Here is a 16562-nt window from a genome sequence, read left to right as displayed (position 1 = left end):
TATTAAAATGTCCATAGTAAATGTTTCATTTATTAATTTATTTGGATACATGTCTGACCGCAGACCACCGACCTAAAATGTTGTAAATAACTGTTAGTTAAAAACAGTATGCGGTTTTCTACCAACTCTGGCAACCTGGGTGGCCGAAACCAGCATCAAGATACGGCCAAATAACTCGCTACAATTTGACAAATACCTGTTAAAACATATTTTAACAGTTCGATCTAGCATGTTTCCTGTAAACGTTGAATATATTTCCAACGTTATACACTGACTTAAAATTTGTGTGAACGCGCCCCTCCGTGGTGAACATCGATGTCCACAATCATTGCTTCATACGCACACACAGCGATGACCGCCAAGCAGTAATACATACACGCATGCGCCATGATCGGCCCGCTAGCTAGTCTGTGGAACTAGTGTCACTGCCGTATCGTAACTGTAAACATGTTTGTTGCTCGTAGTATCGCAGCAGATCATAAAGATTTAATTCATGATGTGTCGTACGATTTTCACGGACGGAGAATGGCGACGTGCTCCAGTGACCAAAGTGTTAAGGTATATGAACGAAATATCAATTTGCTATTGCCCGTATTAGCCGCGTTAGCTTACTTGTTAACTGTTATCCATTTTTCCAGCACCAGTTGAAATACTTGAATTTACGGACTTTCGTTCATTATCTGAAACAACAACCCCAAATGCTCTTTCGGTTCCGGCTTTGTTAAACAGGGTCACCTTTTTAACCGTGCTTGCTGTTTAACCCGTGTGTGTGTGTGTGTGTGGGGGGGGGGGGGGTAGCAGAGCTTTTTTGTGGCACACGTAAACTTTGAACTTTGTAGAGTTTTCAGAACGCTTGATACTAATGTATGTCACACTCAACGTAGCAAGTGCGTTACAATGTTTGTACAGATTATTGAACTATATGGGGATATATTGACAGCAGTTGCTGCAATACTTATAATTTTGTTGTTATTTTTCTCAGGTTTGGGACAAGAGTGACAATGGAGAATGGCTCTGCACAGCCAGCTGGAAGGTAAATCACATGCAGTTGCCTAATTATTTATTCTACAGATCTTTTTTTTAGCATCTTTAATATAAATGTCTTATATGGCAGTATACTTAATTATCATAATTTCCTTTCTGGTTAATTTGTACTCTGTGAGTCTCATGGCCTCATTTACTGATACAATTGAAAAGCAGATGTCTAGTTCTCGAGTATATAGATTTGATCTCTCACTTCAGACGCACAGTGGATCCGTGTGGAGAGTTACCTGGGCTCATCCGGAATTTGGCCAGGTTCTAGCTTCATGTTCCTTTGACAGGACAGCGGCTGTTTGGGAGGAGATAGTAGGAGAATCAAATGATAAACAGAGAGGACTGAGCCATTGGGTAAGTACAACTCTTGCTTCTTCTAAAGTAGTTGGACAGACATCTGGCATTTCAGTACAGTAGCTTTTACATCATTCAGATACATTTTGCATTATCACATACTTGTCTTATTTGTTGAATAAACATGAATCAAATGGCATACTTGCCCACTGCTGTCTGGACATTGCTGTAGTCATCTGTATGACTTAAGATCTGAACCAAGTATTTCACATTTTTCATTTTTAGATAAAAAGAACTACACTAGTGGATAGTAGAACTTCAGTGACTGATGTGAAGTTTGCCCCCAAACACATGGGCCTGATGTTGACCACCTGTTCTGCGGATGGAGTGGTGAGGATCTATGAGGCTCCTGACGTAATGAACTTGAGTCAGTGGTCCTTGCAGCATGAAATATCCTGCAAGCTCAGCTGCAGCTGCATCTCTTGGAATCCCTCCAGGTTAGTCCAGGGCTTTTCTAAAGCTCAAAGATTCAAACAATTTACATTATGAAATTGCCTTTTAAAAGGTATGATTCAGTTTATGTTTCATGCCACAAATAGATTATTTATCACCTGAGCAGCCGGGCCTGTCTGTCACAATGTGTTTGTGAATGTAGAGCATGTGTTTAGTATCGGTAAGGGCCTATCCCAGTAGCCTTCGGGCATGAGGCGGGGTTCCAGGGTCACCAGTCCATCACAGGGCGAACGCATATAGACAGACAATCATTCACACTCACAGCCACACCTATGGTCAATTTTTGAGTATCCAATTCGCCTAGTCCCCATTTGCATATCTTTTGACCGTGTAAGGAAGCCAGAGTACTCGGAGAGAACCCACGCAGGCACAGGGAGAACATAAAAACTCCACACAGAAAGACTCTGTGCCCGAGCCGGGGCTCAAACCCGGAACCTTCTTGCTGTGAAGTGACAGCGCTAACCACTACACCACCATGCTGCGAGAGTAGATTTTGCAGACTGAAGTAAGAAGACATTGCCTAATTAACAAGAAAATGTAAATTTTAAGTCGGCCTTAAAAATTTAGATGAGATATTTAGTCAGTTCTTTTGAGTAAAAAAGAATTCCATCAAAAATGTTATAACTTCTTTTGTTTAGCTAAAGGCACACTATAATTTCATATTTGATGCTTTCAAATGTAAGGTTTTAGCAGCTCTTTGATCTTTGACCTCCAGTGGTGTCATGTGAATTTAATGTTGAGCCTTTTTCATATCTACCAGCTCACGCGCTCATCCACCAATGTTTGCAGTCGGGAGTGATGACAGCAATGTTACATATGGTGGGAAAGTCCAGATCTATGAGTACAATGAAAACACAAGGTAGGTTTCTACTAAAGTGTTGTGTATGCCACTTCAATAAATGTTGCTTTTATACTTGCTTTTATAAATATATTTATAGATCTTTTTTATTTTAAACATAATTATGTATGTGGCAAAAACCAAAGTAATTGTGTATATTTGTGTTTTTGCCAATGTTGAAAAGGAAATATGCTAAAGCAGAGACTTTGATGACCATCACAGATGCAGTGCATGACATTGCATTTGCCCCAAACTTGGGAAGATCTTTCCATATCCTCGCCATAGCAACAAAAGATGTCAGAATCTTCAAACTTGTTCCTATGAGGTGACCGGTGCCATTTTTCTTTGCTTAATTTCTTTTTCATGTGGAGAATGTATAATACAGCAAAGTAAATGGGGACATGTTTCTAAAAAAAAAAAAATCCATCTTCCATCTAGAAAAGAGAGCACCTCTACAGGACCCACTAAGTTTGAGGTGCAGATTGTTGCTCAGTTTGACAACCATAACTCCCAAGTGTGGCGTGTCAGCTGGAACATCACCAGCACCCTCCTGGCTTCCTCTGGGGATGATGGCTGTGTGCGCCTTTGGAAAGGTGAATGACAGTTTTTTAGCTCCTCCTTATTTCTTCTTTGTATGTTAAATGTGCACTTAGTAACAAATCTCTGTGTTTTTGTCTGTCTTTTAGTCTGTTGAAATATTTGACAAAAGCTCATTGAATTTATGCACCTAACAAGTATTGGCTCACCTATTGGTATTAGCCAGATTTTGAATGAAGTTTGGAGATGGAATTTCTTTAAGACACCTGACAGATTTGATGTCATGATCCATCAGTGATGGCTGACAAATAACTTATCAACTTCCAGCCAGGTTATTCTCAGTCTCCTTCTATAATTCCTTATAATGAGAGTTAAGTCAGATTGAAACCTGCACAGTTCTCAAAAATATAGACAGTGAAAATGGTCTAAAAATAATTATAGTGACATTGACACAGACCAACAACACATTTCACATTTTCCACAGTTTACTTTGCTCCTTTGATATGAAAAAAATTATAACAGCCTTCAGGCTCAGGCCCTAATTAACGTTCCCCCTTATCTGCAGTACAGGTAAAATTAGTTACAAGTGGATTTTTTTTGTGTCTCACTCTCTGATTTCCCTGTTCTTAGTTGGTACATTTCCAAAGAAAGTCACTCTTAGTTCTGATTTATTGACATATTGACTTTGACTTTGGTGGGTGGATGGATTTTAATGTGACTGGATGTAGTTTGCGTTTTTTTTTCTTTAATGTTGCCCATGACAAATAGTTTGGTTGCTAGTAAGCACAAATTCATGGGATAAATAAAATGGCTGTTTTTTTCCCCAGCCCCAGCAATGGATGCACAGTACTGGATTGCTTTGGATTGATCTAGTTTTGGTTGTCCAGTGAATGTAGTGTCATGTTCTATCACATTAAATGTGTTCCCTTGTGGCTGCATTTTTAGCATTGTTTGGAGTTTTACTGACTTTTGTATTTAAAACATGTTGAATATCAACATGCTCCAGTATTTTCAGACACATGTAGATTCCTGCAGGATTCTGTATACTACTGTTAAGTGTATATTAAGAATTGGGCTGTTGGGAGAACTTTCTCTGTTTACTTTCTTAAAGAGCCAAACACACCTTTTCATTTCCTCATTTATTTATTTAGTTCATATCAAAGCTCTAATTGAAGTGTAATGATTAATAGACATTTAAGGTGGGATGTCTCTTCTATATGTAGAGAATGATGGACAGAACCTCAGCAGCCACTTACTTTTGTTAGGTTGGTGGAAGATGACTGATGTACTTGTTTATCATTTTATATGCAAGGCTAATCCTTACCCGTGCATCTCCCCACAGCAAACTACATGGACAACTGGAAGTGCACAGGCATCCTCAAGGGAGATGGCAGTCCCTTAGTTGGTTCATCGGGTCAGCCCACAGCTATGAGCACCGTGGTGGGCTCTTCTGCTCAGACCTCCCAGAATGCCCTGAATGGAATGTCTGCCGGAAGGTAGGTGGTGCAGTGTGTCTGACGCCACTCACCCTGCCCAACCAGTCTGAACTGACCACTCACCGTGCCTCACACTGCCTGGTACTGCAGCCGCTCAGTGACACATTCCTGGAGACAAATCACTCCCCTTGCTGCGTTCATGCAAAGAGCTTGGCTTCTGGCTTTCTAACATACAGGTTATGGAGCAAGATGTGTTTCAGTGATTTTTATAACAAGTGATGTGCTCTTTATTTGTACTTAAAACATGTTGTAAGAGTTTCATGTTTCCAATTTGCAATGTCAATATGACTATTTTCTTGTCATATGAAGTGAAATAAACCTTTTTGTTTCAATTTGATATGTGGCTATTATTGTAAACAGTAGAATTCTTTGGTATATAAAGTATTTTGTCACTGGTCAACGTAGCTTTTGAATATTGTTAGCTTTACTATTGCACTGTATATCTGATTTCATTCTCATTTTAAAATAGAAGTGGTCACAAAGTTCTGAGCCTTTGACTTATTTTGACAACATCTTGAATCATTTCACCATTCAATTTGAACGTATCCTTGAGCAAGTTTTGCCAAACTCTTTGCTGAGGATGACAGCTTGAAAGAGCTTTATTAACCATCTTTAACACCAGAAAATGATGGAAACACAAAGTGTGGATATGAATACAGCCTATCTCGTACTTGATGACACAATATAACAGTGGTATGAAACTTCTGAAATAACATCACACTTTCTTAGTTTAAAAAAAAATTCAGATGTTGGAACTTTTTATGTCGATTCAGTTGTGGCCCTATTGCCCCAATCTCTGTCTGATTGCTAATGTTGAGATTGAAATTTCTTTGTTAAGAGATTTTTGTGTGAACCTTTTTACTTTTGCAACCGTTACACTATGATTTAGCATTCACAGCTGCAGTAACAGTTGCTACTGGTCAGCAAAAGTCACACACACATTTTAAAACTTGATTTGTAAATGAGAAGATTTAAAACTGTAAGACTCCACTCCACATATAATTAAACATCTGACCCAATACCAGTTTTTTCTTGGCATGTGGCTGTATTTACATTCAATTTAGTAACCTCTGAGGCTTTGACATTAATAATTAATACCTCTGTTTTAAACTTAGACAACTCACGTCTAACCTAAGTTATATAATCTGTGTTCTCTATGACAGTGTGTGCACTATTCAGTTAACTTTGCTATAAAACTTAATTGTTCTGATAATTTCTAAATTTTGTCTACATGGTTTTCTTTACATTGAAAAAGGTGAATATGACATGTTTTTTTTTTCAGCAATAATGTGGTATTGTACTGCTTGTTGCATGCAGGATTGGAAAGAGAACTTCCTTTGCCCCTCCCCTGCGGCAGCCAACCTCTCCAAAGATATACCAGCATCCTGCATATTACTAATGTCTCCTCTGCAGCACGCATTTTTTCCCTTGTGTTGTTATGCAGTATGTGCGACACAAAACAAGCTGAATACTGGTTCAAGGGTTCCATTTTGTTTTGCACATTCACCTTTTAAGAAATAAACCTCTATCCCTACTGCTGCCATTTTCAGCTCCCTCTTTTCGTCTTAGAGCATTCATACATTCTTCACTCTTCTTTAGATTTCTCACTTTGTACTTCCCTCTGTTTTTCCTCTGTATTCCATTGTTGTCCTCGTCTTCTCCCATCTCCTGTTACTTCAGGTATTTCTTCCCGCCTCTGGATCCTCCCAGAGCTGGGACTGGGTATGGTCACTTGCTGCCTCCCTCCTCCCTCATAGAGCACTGTGATTCTGAGCCCATTCAGCCTCAGCAACAGGTTCTACCCCATAGACTATCTTCGAGAGCACTTGTTTCTTTATCAGAGGTTGAAGGGGAGTAGTTTTTTTTGGTTGAAATAAAGAGGGATATGTTACAAACCATTAATTTAAAAAAAATGAATAAATAAAATTAAAAATTTCCTTATGTTTTGTTCTTTTCTCCTGTGTATAACAAAAGGTTTGTTAATTTTATAAAAAAAAAAAAAGGTTGTATGGCCAGGTCATGTTTTTTTAATCAACGATTTATAAATTGGGCTTTAAAATATTTTAATAGCTCAGAAATAATGTTAATTTCCAATGGCAACGTTTGAGGAATGTGCAATAAAAACACATCAGTGTGTGTTTTCTTGTTTTTAAGCTCATGTTCAAATGATGTGTGTTCTAATACCATCAGCACCTGCAGAGAAAATGTTACAATTGGATTACTTTACAGGAAGCCAAGGTACTCTATAACAACCTATACCATAAGCATCACCAATAGTATGAAATAGTGTACAGATTATTTAAAGGAAGATTTTCTTCGGTTTTAACTTATAATTTCAGCTTCTGCTTGCAAATCCAATTTGATTTCTGTTTCTGATGGAAATGAGGGCGCCACTGCTGGGAAACCAGACTGATGGATCAGCATGAGAGAGACAAGTATTGTTAGATCTTGTGAGTGTGTAGCTAAGAAAAGATTTGTTAGCTCTCCAAAGAATATGTTGTTGATGTGTCTCAAATGAAATTTTCTTGTCATTTGTGGAAAATGCAGTTTCAGAGTCAGTATGGTTAGAAGATGTGTTGCTTGTGGTGCTGGTGGAAGTTTCCCAATCATTGCATGTGCAGTCCAGCCTTCAGCCATGAGTGAGCTCAAACTTAATAAAAGAAGTTGGATTCCAGGTCTGAAAATTGAAGCAAATATTACAGAAGGGATAATTCTATGCCCTGCGACTGACTGGTGACCCATCCGGGATGTACCCAGGCTCTCGCCCAATGTCAGCTGGTATAGGCTCCAGCCAAACCCCACCCACCGACCCACATGACACCATTAATGGATAAGCAGTATAGAAAATGGATGGATGGATAAATAATTCTATATGATGGTGAGCAGGAGGTGATTCCACTGGTTGCAAAAATTGGTCTACAGCTGTTTTTTCCATTACGTGGAATCAGCTCAACTTAGCTAAATCAGGGTATTTGGGTGTCTGTGGCTCTCCACAGCATTTTCAGTTACCTTTTGTGAGGGTAATCACCATAGCAGTGACACTAAAACTAATTCTGCCACCAATATTTGAATAACACTACAAGTCACTGTCTCATAATAAATTAAAATCTGCACTGTGAAGTCCAGAGTAACGTAGTTTTTCAGATTTTCTCCTTTCAAGTAATATGCCTGTAGTAAAAATAACTTGACATGTCAGTCATCATATCATTTCAGGCGAAAAAAAGTTCTTGATCTCTTGCACATCTCTCTGTGGCTATTATTACAAGTGCTTCGTGCAATCCAACTCTGCTACAATTTCCCCCTCTCATCTCAGTATGGTCACATTTGGTTCTTAAACAACAAGGCAACAAACTTAGAAACAACTGGTAGTCAAACCAGTGGGTGACATGTGGTGGCTAGGTTTACTTGTTTCATACAGTGTTTGAGAGGGATTGACAACAATATGACTTTTCTGTTTAGGAAATAAAACATTCCTTATCATGTCTGTTCCCTTGAATGTGATCCATGGTTTTTTTTTTCGCTGGGGGGGGGGGGGTCTGTTTTATTTTGACACTAGAGACTCATCTCCATGTGGCCTTCTGTACAAAGCTTTAAAAAAGGCACAGCTCTTTGTGTTAAGTTCCTGAATTGCTGATAGTATGACTAATTTCTAGTCATGTGCTTGTCATCACAAGATCACATTGTGAGGACCAGTTAAGGCCCATAATTTTGTTCAAAGGAGGCCATTTTTACTGTAAGATAAGGGAAATAAACAGTACATCATTTAATTTGGGGGGGAGTGGGGCTTAAATTTTAATTTCATGCCTTACATAGATGACAAAAACTGGAATGCATGGGATGGGAGGGCTGTTCCTCCAGCAAGGCAGCTGTCTGCTAACCAATACCTTCTGGCAGCTGCTTGGAGGAACATATGATACATTAAATTCCTTGCCTGGTCAGCAACTGCTAGTTTTCTGTATGGAAGAAATACATTTAAATGGTTGATTCCTCTACAAACGTGACTACATTCGCTTGTATAGTAAAACATGATCTTTACAAGGATTGATTATACACGTTTGATCGATATGGTCCACTACCCTGAACTTGTGTCAGTCGAGACAGTCGACTCAATCTACCGAACAGTTAATTACAACTGCCCAAATTCTGTACCAAGTCAAACAAATGGCACGCGTCTCGTCCTATGATAAATAATAATTCCCTCCCCCTCAGTGTGGTTGTCCAATCACAGGACTGTAATTTTGTTAAGGTCCACCCTCATGAAATGACGATCTGGCGGGCTTCCTGTGGAGTCTAGGCGCTGCTTGTTCCACGGATCCGTTGCACGGTTTGTCTGGCATAGTTCATTTCAGGCGAAGACGAAACTCTCAAGTACCAGGAAAGTTAATTTCAGAACGTAACCACGCAATTTACATCGTGTCTGGACAAGTATGCAAGGAGAAATGTCGAGTTTGAGAAGAGTCGGTGTCTCTCGACCCCCACATTAGTGAATGTGAGTTGGACTTCAACTAACGTTTCACTAGTTACGTTGTGATTTCATTCTCTTGCTGCTGAAATGGACACTGTTGTAGCTTGACTTTGCAGGCTTGTTGAACTAGTTAATGCAGTTAATGTATGTAAAACATCGCTCTAATTTTATAAATGAAGAGCTCAAAACGGAGGGCGTGGGTGACAAACCTTTTTGTTTTTAGCAATTAGCTAGCGATGAAAGTTAGCTGTCCAGCGCAATTACTTTAGCTAGTTGGTTTCAATTTGAGTATTCAAATTTAACAGACACTGATAACACGCAAGAAACTCAATACTACTGACTTGTAATTGTACTTGATAACTCTTCTCATAAGCGTCATCTTATAACTTGTCCTTTTCAGACAACATTTGCCCTGCCATTGCCTCCATTATTAGTTTGCTGTGTTTGACGAGTTATGAAAAGTGTATTAAGTGTAGCAACCTAATACTAATCTGTCCTTTTATCTTTGCTCTTTAGGTATTACACGTGGTCTTGAGCTGTCTTCAAGCCACAATTGGCTGTCTTTATTGAAAGAAATGGCGGACAGTTTTTACAAACTGGAGGATGAATCCTTCCCCAGTTTCCTCTGCAAGTCCCTGGACAGCAGCAGCGGCCATGCAACACTGGGGAATATGACTTTGGGTTCAGGCCCGGGATTACCAGTGGCTGCATCTACTGTGGCTAAAATTAAACCTCAGTCTGATAACAGGTGGGAACATGCTGATAGTGTGGACAGATGTGACTTGTAAAAACACCTGTGCTGATGAGCACATAAGCTATTCAACTGGTGTGGGAGAAAACTAAAGTAATTGAAATTCTGTATTTTGAAAAAAGAACATGGTGAAATTTAATATAGTTTATTAGGCAATAAAAAAATGGTATGTGCAATAGATTTAGCAGAAAGCTACTTTCCATCTGAAGTCCTTTATCACACCTGACACCTTTTTTAAAATAGCGGAGCACATACAAATACAAAGAAAAATTGTAAAATGGACATAGCTTGTTATTTACATGCAGCATGCCATATGCAAAAAAATATGGTCATTACAGATTTTGACATGCCTGCTTGATGTAGAAATACATAGCTAAACATGTTTCTGAATAAGAATCTAGAAGTCTGTTAAACACTTACCGGAAAATTTCACTGTGCTCACGATTTACAGAGGGGATCTTGTTGAGGCCTCATATCTGGGAGACAGACAGGCCAACCCACAACTGTCTGAACAGCCCAAGTTTGCCCTCAGCTTCAAAGATGACTTGTGAGTATCTCTATGTATGTAGTTCAGGGATCTTTTGATCAGCATGTAGGTGATTGTTGTCCCTGATGTGGAGCTACACATTACATCCAAGAGGAATTAAACTTAATTCTTTACAAATATTTGGAATATAAATCTCCAATTGAGGCTAAAAATATTGCAGATGCTGCAACCAAATATAGAAGCGAGAGCTAGTAAACAAACTAGAACAATGAATGTATAAATCATCTGACTTTTCAATATCACTTTTTGATCACTTTCCCACTGTTTTTGTTGTTGTTGTTGTTTTTGTTCACAATTGGAATAGCTCATTAGCAGCACTTCCGATCTCTGACCCACTGCAATGGGTGGTCAAAGCTCCATTATCCACTATCAAATATATACACTGTATACATGGAGATAATGAGAGCTTGAGGCCTTAGTTGGCAACTTCCAAGGCTTTGTCATCCCAGCCACAAATTCTACCCATCTGCATTCAATGAGTGCACTTGACATCATTCACTCAGTGTTGAGCTTAAAACCATACTAGAGAAAAGTGAAATTAAACCACCACTGTCCTCCGTGCTACTTTTACAACACAAAGCAAAGATTATATACAAGCCTGAGATACTACACTTTCTTCTTCTTTATAGTGCAATAACTTTCTGTGTGATACACAAGAAAAAAACAGGCAACTTGTGTAGTCATTCGATCAATATGCTTCTATTTCTGACTTACTCAAGTGAAAAAAAAGTTTACGTGGGTGTGTGCAGTGGGAAGGTGGTATAAGACACAAGTACATCTGATGACGGTCACCTTTGATTGATCTTAAGTAAATGAGTGGCATATACTGTATTATGGTGTATAAATTGATATTAGTGTCATACTTTAGGCTGCGTCTGGGTTTTAATACATCCATGTGCATCACCCACAGCCTACATAAATGTTTCAGTTTTGAAGAAATGCCTTGTGAGGCTCACAATGTAAAAACTTGACTGCTGTTCATCTCACTAGCTATTAACGGTTCCTCTAACAATGGAAAAGCAAATGTAAATTAGTGCTGCTAATGTGTTGCTCTGCCGAGCAAACATAATAGGGTCTTCGCCTGAAGTACCTTCAGGCTCAGGCCCTAATAATTACCTCCTCTGGAAATAGATATTCATGGAGGCACTCGTCAGGAAAGTCTATGGGGTTTATCTGTCACTTAAAACCCTGCAACTCTAAAGCCCCTTTCACACTGCACCAAAATCACAGGTCAACATGGGTTTTTGGGCACTCTGAAAGGGTTGACTCTGGATTTCGACCAACTTGCCAAACGACCCGGGTGTTTAGCGGCTCGGCTTGGCTCGGTTTGCCTGCAGTGTGAAAAAGGCAACCCATGTCGTCTCAGGTTTTATGCAACCTTCCTGTCGCATCCTGATTTTGTCACTGTGCCGCCTTTCAGGCTTCGCCTGTAGCTTCTTCGGCTCCCTTCCAGACGAGCCAAACGAGCAAACGCGGGTCCAAAAACCAGTGTGAAAAGGGTATAAGAGACCCTCCCACTGTGCACAGAGGTCAACTGGATCCATTAAGAATAGTGATGATATTGTCCATGAGACATGATTGATCAGTAGGTGGGGCTTTTGTATGTTGAGACCTCCTATTTTAACCTGCTTTGGAGCAGATTAGGTCAGTATTGCAAGTTACCTTTTGTGATGTAATCTGCTGGAATCACCTTTGTGCTACAGAAAACCCAGGATAGACCCCACTAGCACTTTCCGTTTGGTCCATACAATGTATAACAAATTTAAATTGAAAACAAATTTGAAGAAAACACTGGATTGAAATAGCAAATTGGAGTTTCATACCGACATACACATACACAGTATGGCTAAACAAATATCTAAAAAGAGAAAATTCTGGTCTTGATTCACACATCTAGGGGTTTCATTTCTTGATTCATTCTCTCCTCTCCTATCTATTAATTTCACATTGTATTCACTTGTTATTGGAACAATTTCAGTTACTGTGTCAATCACAATCAGGCAGTGTAAAGCAAAATAGGCATAGACTCTAGACAGAGAAAAGCATGCATCAACATCATAAAAGCATGTTGTCGATTAACGGAAGCATTAGCCAGATATTCTTAATACAGATGTATATAAAGTCCAAGCCTATCCATAACAAAGGATGTACTTTACTAAAAGGTATGCAGACTTTGCCAGAGGTGTTTTTTTGTTGTTGTTGTTGTTAACAAGGTACTAATTGTTTGTTTTTAGGGACAATGCAGATGAATTCATTGCAGCGCATCGTCTGTCCGACATGCTAGTTAAGATAAATCTGGATGAGAGTGCATCCAGAAATCAAGGCACCATGCTGCAGCTTCCTCCAACTCAGACTGGCTTAATCAAGGAAAGGCACACAGAACTTGGAACAGGTAAGAAAGTCCTCGCTGCTTTCCAACAGACAAAATTTCAGCATTGTGAATCGGTAGTTGTGCAATACTCCAAGGAGATATCAAGATTTCTTCAGCTTAGAACTTTTGGTGTCCCAATCAAATTTTTGCCTCCGGGTCAATTGATAGTAGTAATGAAGTATCTGCTGATACGGAATCCATCCATCCATCTTCCTCAGCATATCTGGGGTTGGGTCGCGTGGGCAGCAGTCTAAGCATAGAAACCCAGACTTCCCTCTCCCCAGCTACTTCATCCAACTTCTCATGGGTGATCACGAGGCATTCCCAGGCCAGTTGAGAGACAGTCTGTCCGTGCCCTGGGTCTTCCCTGAGCCTTCCTACCGTTTGGACATGCCCTGAATGCCGCGAGATGTCTGGGAGGCATCCTGACCGGATGCCCGACCCACCTCATCTGACTCCTCTCAGTGTGGAGGAGCAGCAGCTCTACTCTGAGCTCCTCCTGGATGCCGGAGCTTCTTACCTTGTCTCTAAGGGAGAGCCGAGTCACCCTCTGAAGTAAACTCATTTCGGCCACTTGTACCCGCAATGTCATCATTTCGATCATCAAACCTCATGACAGTAGGTGATGGTAGGAACGTAGATTGACAGGTAAATTGAGAGCTTTGCCTTTTGGCTCAGCTCCCTCTTCACCAAGACAGACCAATTCAGAGTCTGCATCACTGTAGACCACACCAATCCGCCTGTTAATCTTAGGATCCATCTTTCCCTCACTTGTGAACAAGACCTCAAAGGTACTTGAACTCCTTATCCCCGACCTGAAGATGGCACTCCAGCCTTTACTGGACAAGAACCATGGTCTTGGACTTGGAGGTGCTGATTCTCATCCCGGCTGCTTCACACTGGGCTGCAAACCGATTCAGTGAGAGCTGAAGGTCACAGCCGAATGAAGCCAGCAGGACCACACCGTCTCCAAAAAACAGAGACCCAATCCTGCAGCCACCAAACCGGATCCCCTCAAGACCCTGGCTGCACCTAGGGATTCTGTCCATAAAAGGTTACAAACAGAATTGTTGACAAAAGGCAGCTCTGGTGGAGTCCATCCCTCACTGGAAACGAGTCTGACTTAACTGCTGGCAATGCGAACTAAGCTCTGGTACAGGTCATACAGGAAGTGAACCACCAGTCAGGCAATCCAATACGCCATACTCTGGATCACGGCCCACATGATTCCTCAAGGGAAAAATTCTTATCCATGTCTACAAAACATGTGTAGACTAGTTGCTGATCCTCAAGGATCGTGCCAAGAGTGAAGAGCTGGTCCACAGTTCCACGACCAGGACGAAAACCACACTGCTCCTCCTGGATCCGAGGTTCAACTGTCCGATGCATCCTTCTTTCCAGAACCCCCAAAAAGACCTTACCAGGAAGGCTGAGTAGTGTGATCCCATGATAGTTGGAACACATTAAAAAGGGGAACCACCACCCTGGTCTGCCAATCCAGAGTCACAGCCCCTGACGTCCACGCGTTGCTGCAGAGTCATGTCAATCAAGTCACCTCAGCAAACTCAGCCTCATAGTAAGGAGAACCCACCATAGAGTCTCCAGACAGTGCTTTCTCATTGGAAGAAATGTCAGTGGGATTGACATGTCAACCAACTGGTTCTAGGATTACTGTCATGACAGGCACATTTACCTTGCGGCCACAGCTCTGATCAGCTGCCTTGATGATGGAGGCACGGAACACACTCAGGTTCGATTTTCGCTGCTTCCCTCGGAACGTGGTCGAAACTCTCCTGGAGTTGGGAGTTGAAACTCCTTCTGACATGAGACTCCGCCAGACGTTCCCAGCAGACCTCCACAATGCGTTTGGGCCTGCCAGGTCTGGCCGGTGTCCTCCCCTAACATTGGAGTCAATTCACCACCAGGTGTTGATTGGTTGACAGCTGCACCCCTCTTGTCACCCAAGTGTCTAAGACATATGACTGCAAGTCCAACGACATGACCACAAAGTCAACCATCGAGCTGCAGCCCAGGGTGTCCTGGTGCCAAGTACACATGTGGACACCCTTATGACTTAACGTGGTGCTTGTTATGGACAATCTGTGATGAGCACATAAGTCCTGTGACAAAGCACTGCTTGGGTTTGGATTGGGGGGTCATTCCTCCAGATTGTGCCTCTACAGGTCTCGCTGACATCGCCAGCGTGAGCATTTAAGTCCTCCCAGCAGGAGTCTTTACCTGATATTTCTGCTATCTATCCATCAAGATTGTCCAAGTTGTCCTTTTTGTCCCATTTTTAATTTCCTTTCAATAACAGCCACCAATATGAAATTCCAATCACAACTCCAGTTAGTGACACATTGATGTCAAACCAAGTAAACAAAATAAAATCTCTTTATAGCTTATCAGTGGTATTGCACAAAACTCCAGATGTCTGTATTAATCCCTAAAGCAGGTACATCTGAGTGATAAAAGGACTTTCATATGTGGTTAAGTCATCAAAGGAGAGCAGAAGATATGGATGATTATTTACTTTACGGGATTGAATCTCATAAACAAGCTAACTAATTAATCTTTGAAAGGAACAAAATAGGCTGATGAATCATGTGGGTTCTGTGTCAAACGGAGACATGTCACAGCTTTGTCTTATTCTCTGTTGTTTTAGAATGCAACTGTCTTTTGCATGATGCTAATTGCCTGTATTGTTCTCCTCCAATAGAGCTGTCAACAGGGCTGCTGACTTTTGCCCACTTTGGAGATAAAGATGGTGCTGATGCAAAAGTAGGTCACATTTGTCATGTGTCTCATATTTTGATTGACTGGCTCCACCCTATTGCTCAGATAAGAATTTGCTGAGATTCAGTTTGGTAAAGAGGTTCATTTTAAGGACTCCACTAGCAAAATTTGGCAAAAGAGTGATTAGTGCATTTTTTTCAGTAGTTCAGTCATTGGGCTGTGTTAGTTGAGTAAACCAATATGAAAAGTTTTTGTCAAATATATAGACATTAAACCTGGAACAAGAAAAATGCATAAAACTACTAAGTAAAGGTAAAGACGTGGTTGCTTTGCAACCATTGGGATTTGAGAAAAGGTGGTTTCGGTGCTGATTAGGTCAAGGTTGCCTAACAGTTTTACACTTATAAATGATATCTTGGAAATGATACCTGATACCATGCCAACTCACATTTGGAAAAATATCCCCAGTGGAGCATAACTCAACCCCATTCACAAGAAGTTATTTGCAAAGTTTATTATGACAGTTTGAGCAGCTGGCAGTTATATTTTAATCTGGGGGAAAAAACATTGACATTTGAATGAATATGGGGGAAAAAAAGGAAGCATCACTGCCACATGAAAGTCAAGGCAGCCTTCACAGGTTCGTCTATGTCTTGTATTGCGAGACTAGGTTAAGTGCTTGAACATTCACTGCCAACATTACCAAACTTGTCAGTGGCAAACACAAGCAACTGTCTGTCCCTGGTCCATCTGAAAAATCCCATTTGAAAATGCCTCTATTATTTTGAAAATACTCTGGGTTAAGAGTGTCTCAGAATAGCATTAATGGCATGAAATATAGAGCTCAATTTTTTTGTCATGCCAGGCACTCTTGTTCTTTAACTAGCAAATGAACTTGTACCCCCTCTGAGCAGTGCGGGGTGGTCTGGCGCAACCATAGCATATTGGTATTTTGGTACACCAGAAAACATTTGCCCTA

General features: G+C 40.7%; 2 protein-coding genes across 5 annotated transcripts in view; both read left to right on the top strand.

The window, feature by feature from the left end:
• Positions 1 to 344: 344 nt before the first annotated feature.
• On the top strand, positions 345 to 7138 carry seh1l (SEH1-like (S. cerevisiae)). 2 transcript variants are annotated; one of them, XM_086219104.1, is made up of 9 exons: positions 345 to 558; positions 983 to 1033; positions 1243 to 1389; positions 1615 to 1826; positions 2603 to 2701; positions 2865 to 3005; positions 3119 to 3273; positions 4560 to 4713; positions 6394 to 7138. In XM_086219104.1, exons 1-9 carry the CDS (start codon positions 448 to 450, stop codon positions 6569 to 6571), a joined length of 1248 nt encoding a protein of 415 aa, XP_086075230.1. In that variant the 5' UTR covers positions 345 to 447; the 3' UTR covers positions 6572 to 7138. The 2 variants fall into 2 exon arrangements, with proteins under 2 accessions (XP_086075230.1, XP_086075231.1); XM_086219105.1 differs by lacking the exon at positions 6394 to 7138 and adding an exon at positions 6031 to 6378 and having other exon boundaries at positions 348 to 558.
• Positions 7139 to 8518: 1380 nt separating this feature from the next.
• cep192 (centrosomal protein 192) overlaps positions 8519 to 16562 on the top strand; it is a 338513-nt gene continuing 330469 nt past the window's right edge. For all 3 annotated transcript variants that reach the window (XM_086219099.1, XM_086219098.1, XM_086219100.1), the window contains exons 1-5: positions 8519 to 9202; positions 9695 to 9926; positions 10381 to 10476; positions 12711 to 12868; positions 15567 to 15628. In XM_086219099.1, the coding sequence (XP_086075225.1) occupies positions 9754 to 9926; positions 10381 to 10476; positions 12711 to 12868; positions 15567 to 15628 (489 nt within the window). In that variant the 5' untranslated portion in view covers positions 8519 to 9202; positions 9695 to 9753. The remainder of the gene's footprint in view (positions 9203 to 9694; positions 9927 to 10380; positions 10477 to 12710; positions 12869 to 15566; positions 15629 to 16562) is intronic.

Source organism: Aulostomus chinensis, chromosome 11 (genome assembly GCF_037954235.1).
Source record: "Aulostomus chinensis isolate RoL2024-O1b breed Wild chromosome 11, RoL_Achi_v1.0, whole genome shotgun sequence".
Classification (NCBI taxonomy): Eukaryota; Metazoa; Chordata; class Actinopteri; order Syngnathiformes; family Aulostomidae; genus Aulostomus; species Aulostomus chinensis.
Note: the sequence above shows the minus strand (reverse complement) of the source record. Positions and strands in the feature narration are given on the sequence as shown.

Bases quoted from the DNA above. Each gene is read 5' to 3' on its own strand.
- seh1l (XM_086219104.1), top strand. From the start codon at position 448: ATGTTTGTTGCTCGTAGTATCGCAGCAGATCATAAAGATTTAATTCAT. The intron at 1,034-1,242 runs GTAAATCACATG...CTCTCACTTCAG, and splicing joins TCTGCACAGCCAGCTGGAAG to ACGCACAGTGGATCCGTGTG. The intron at 1,827-2,602 runs GTTAGTCCAGGG...CATATCTACCAG, and splicing joins ATCTCTTGGAATCCCTCCAG to CTCACGCGCTCATCCACCAA.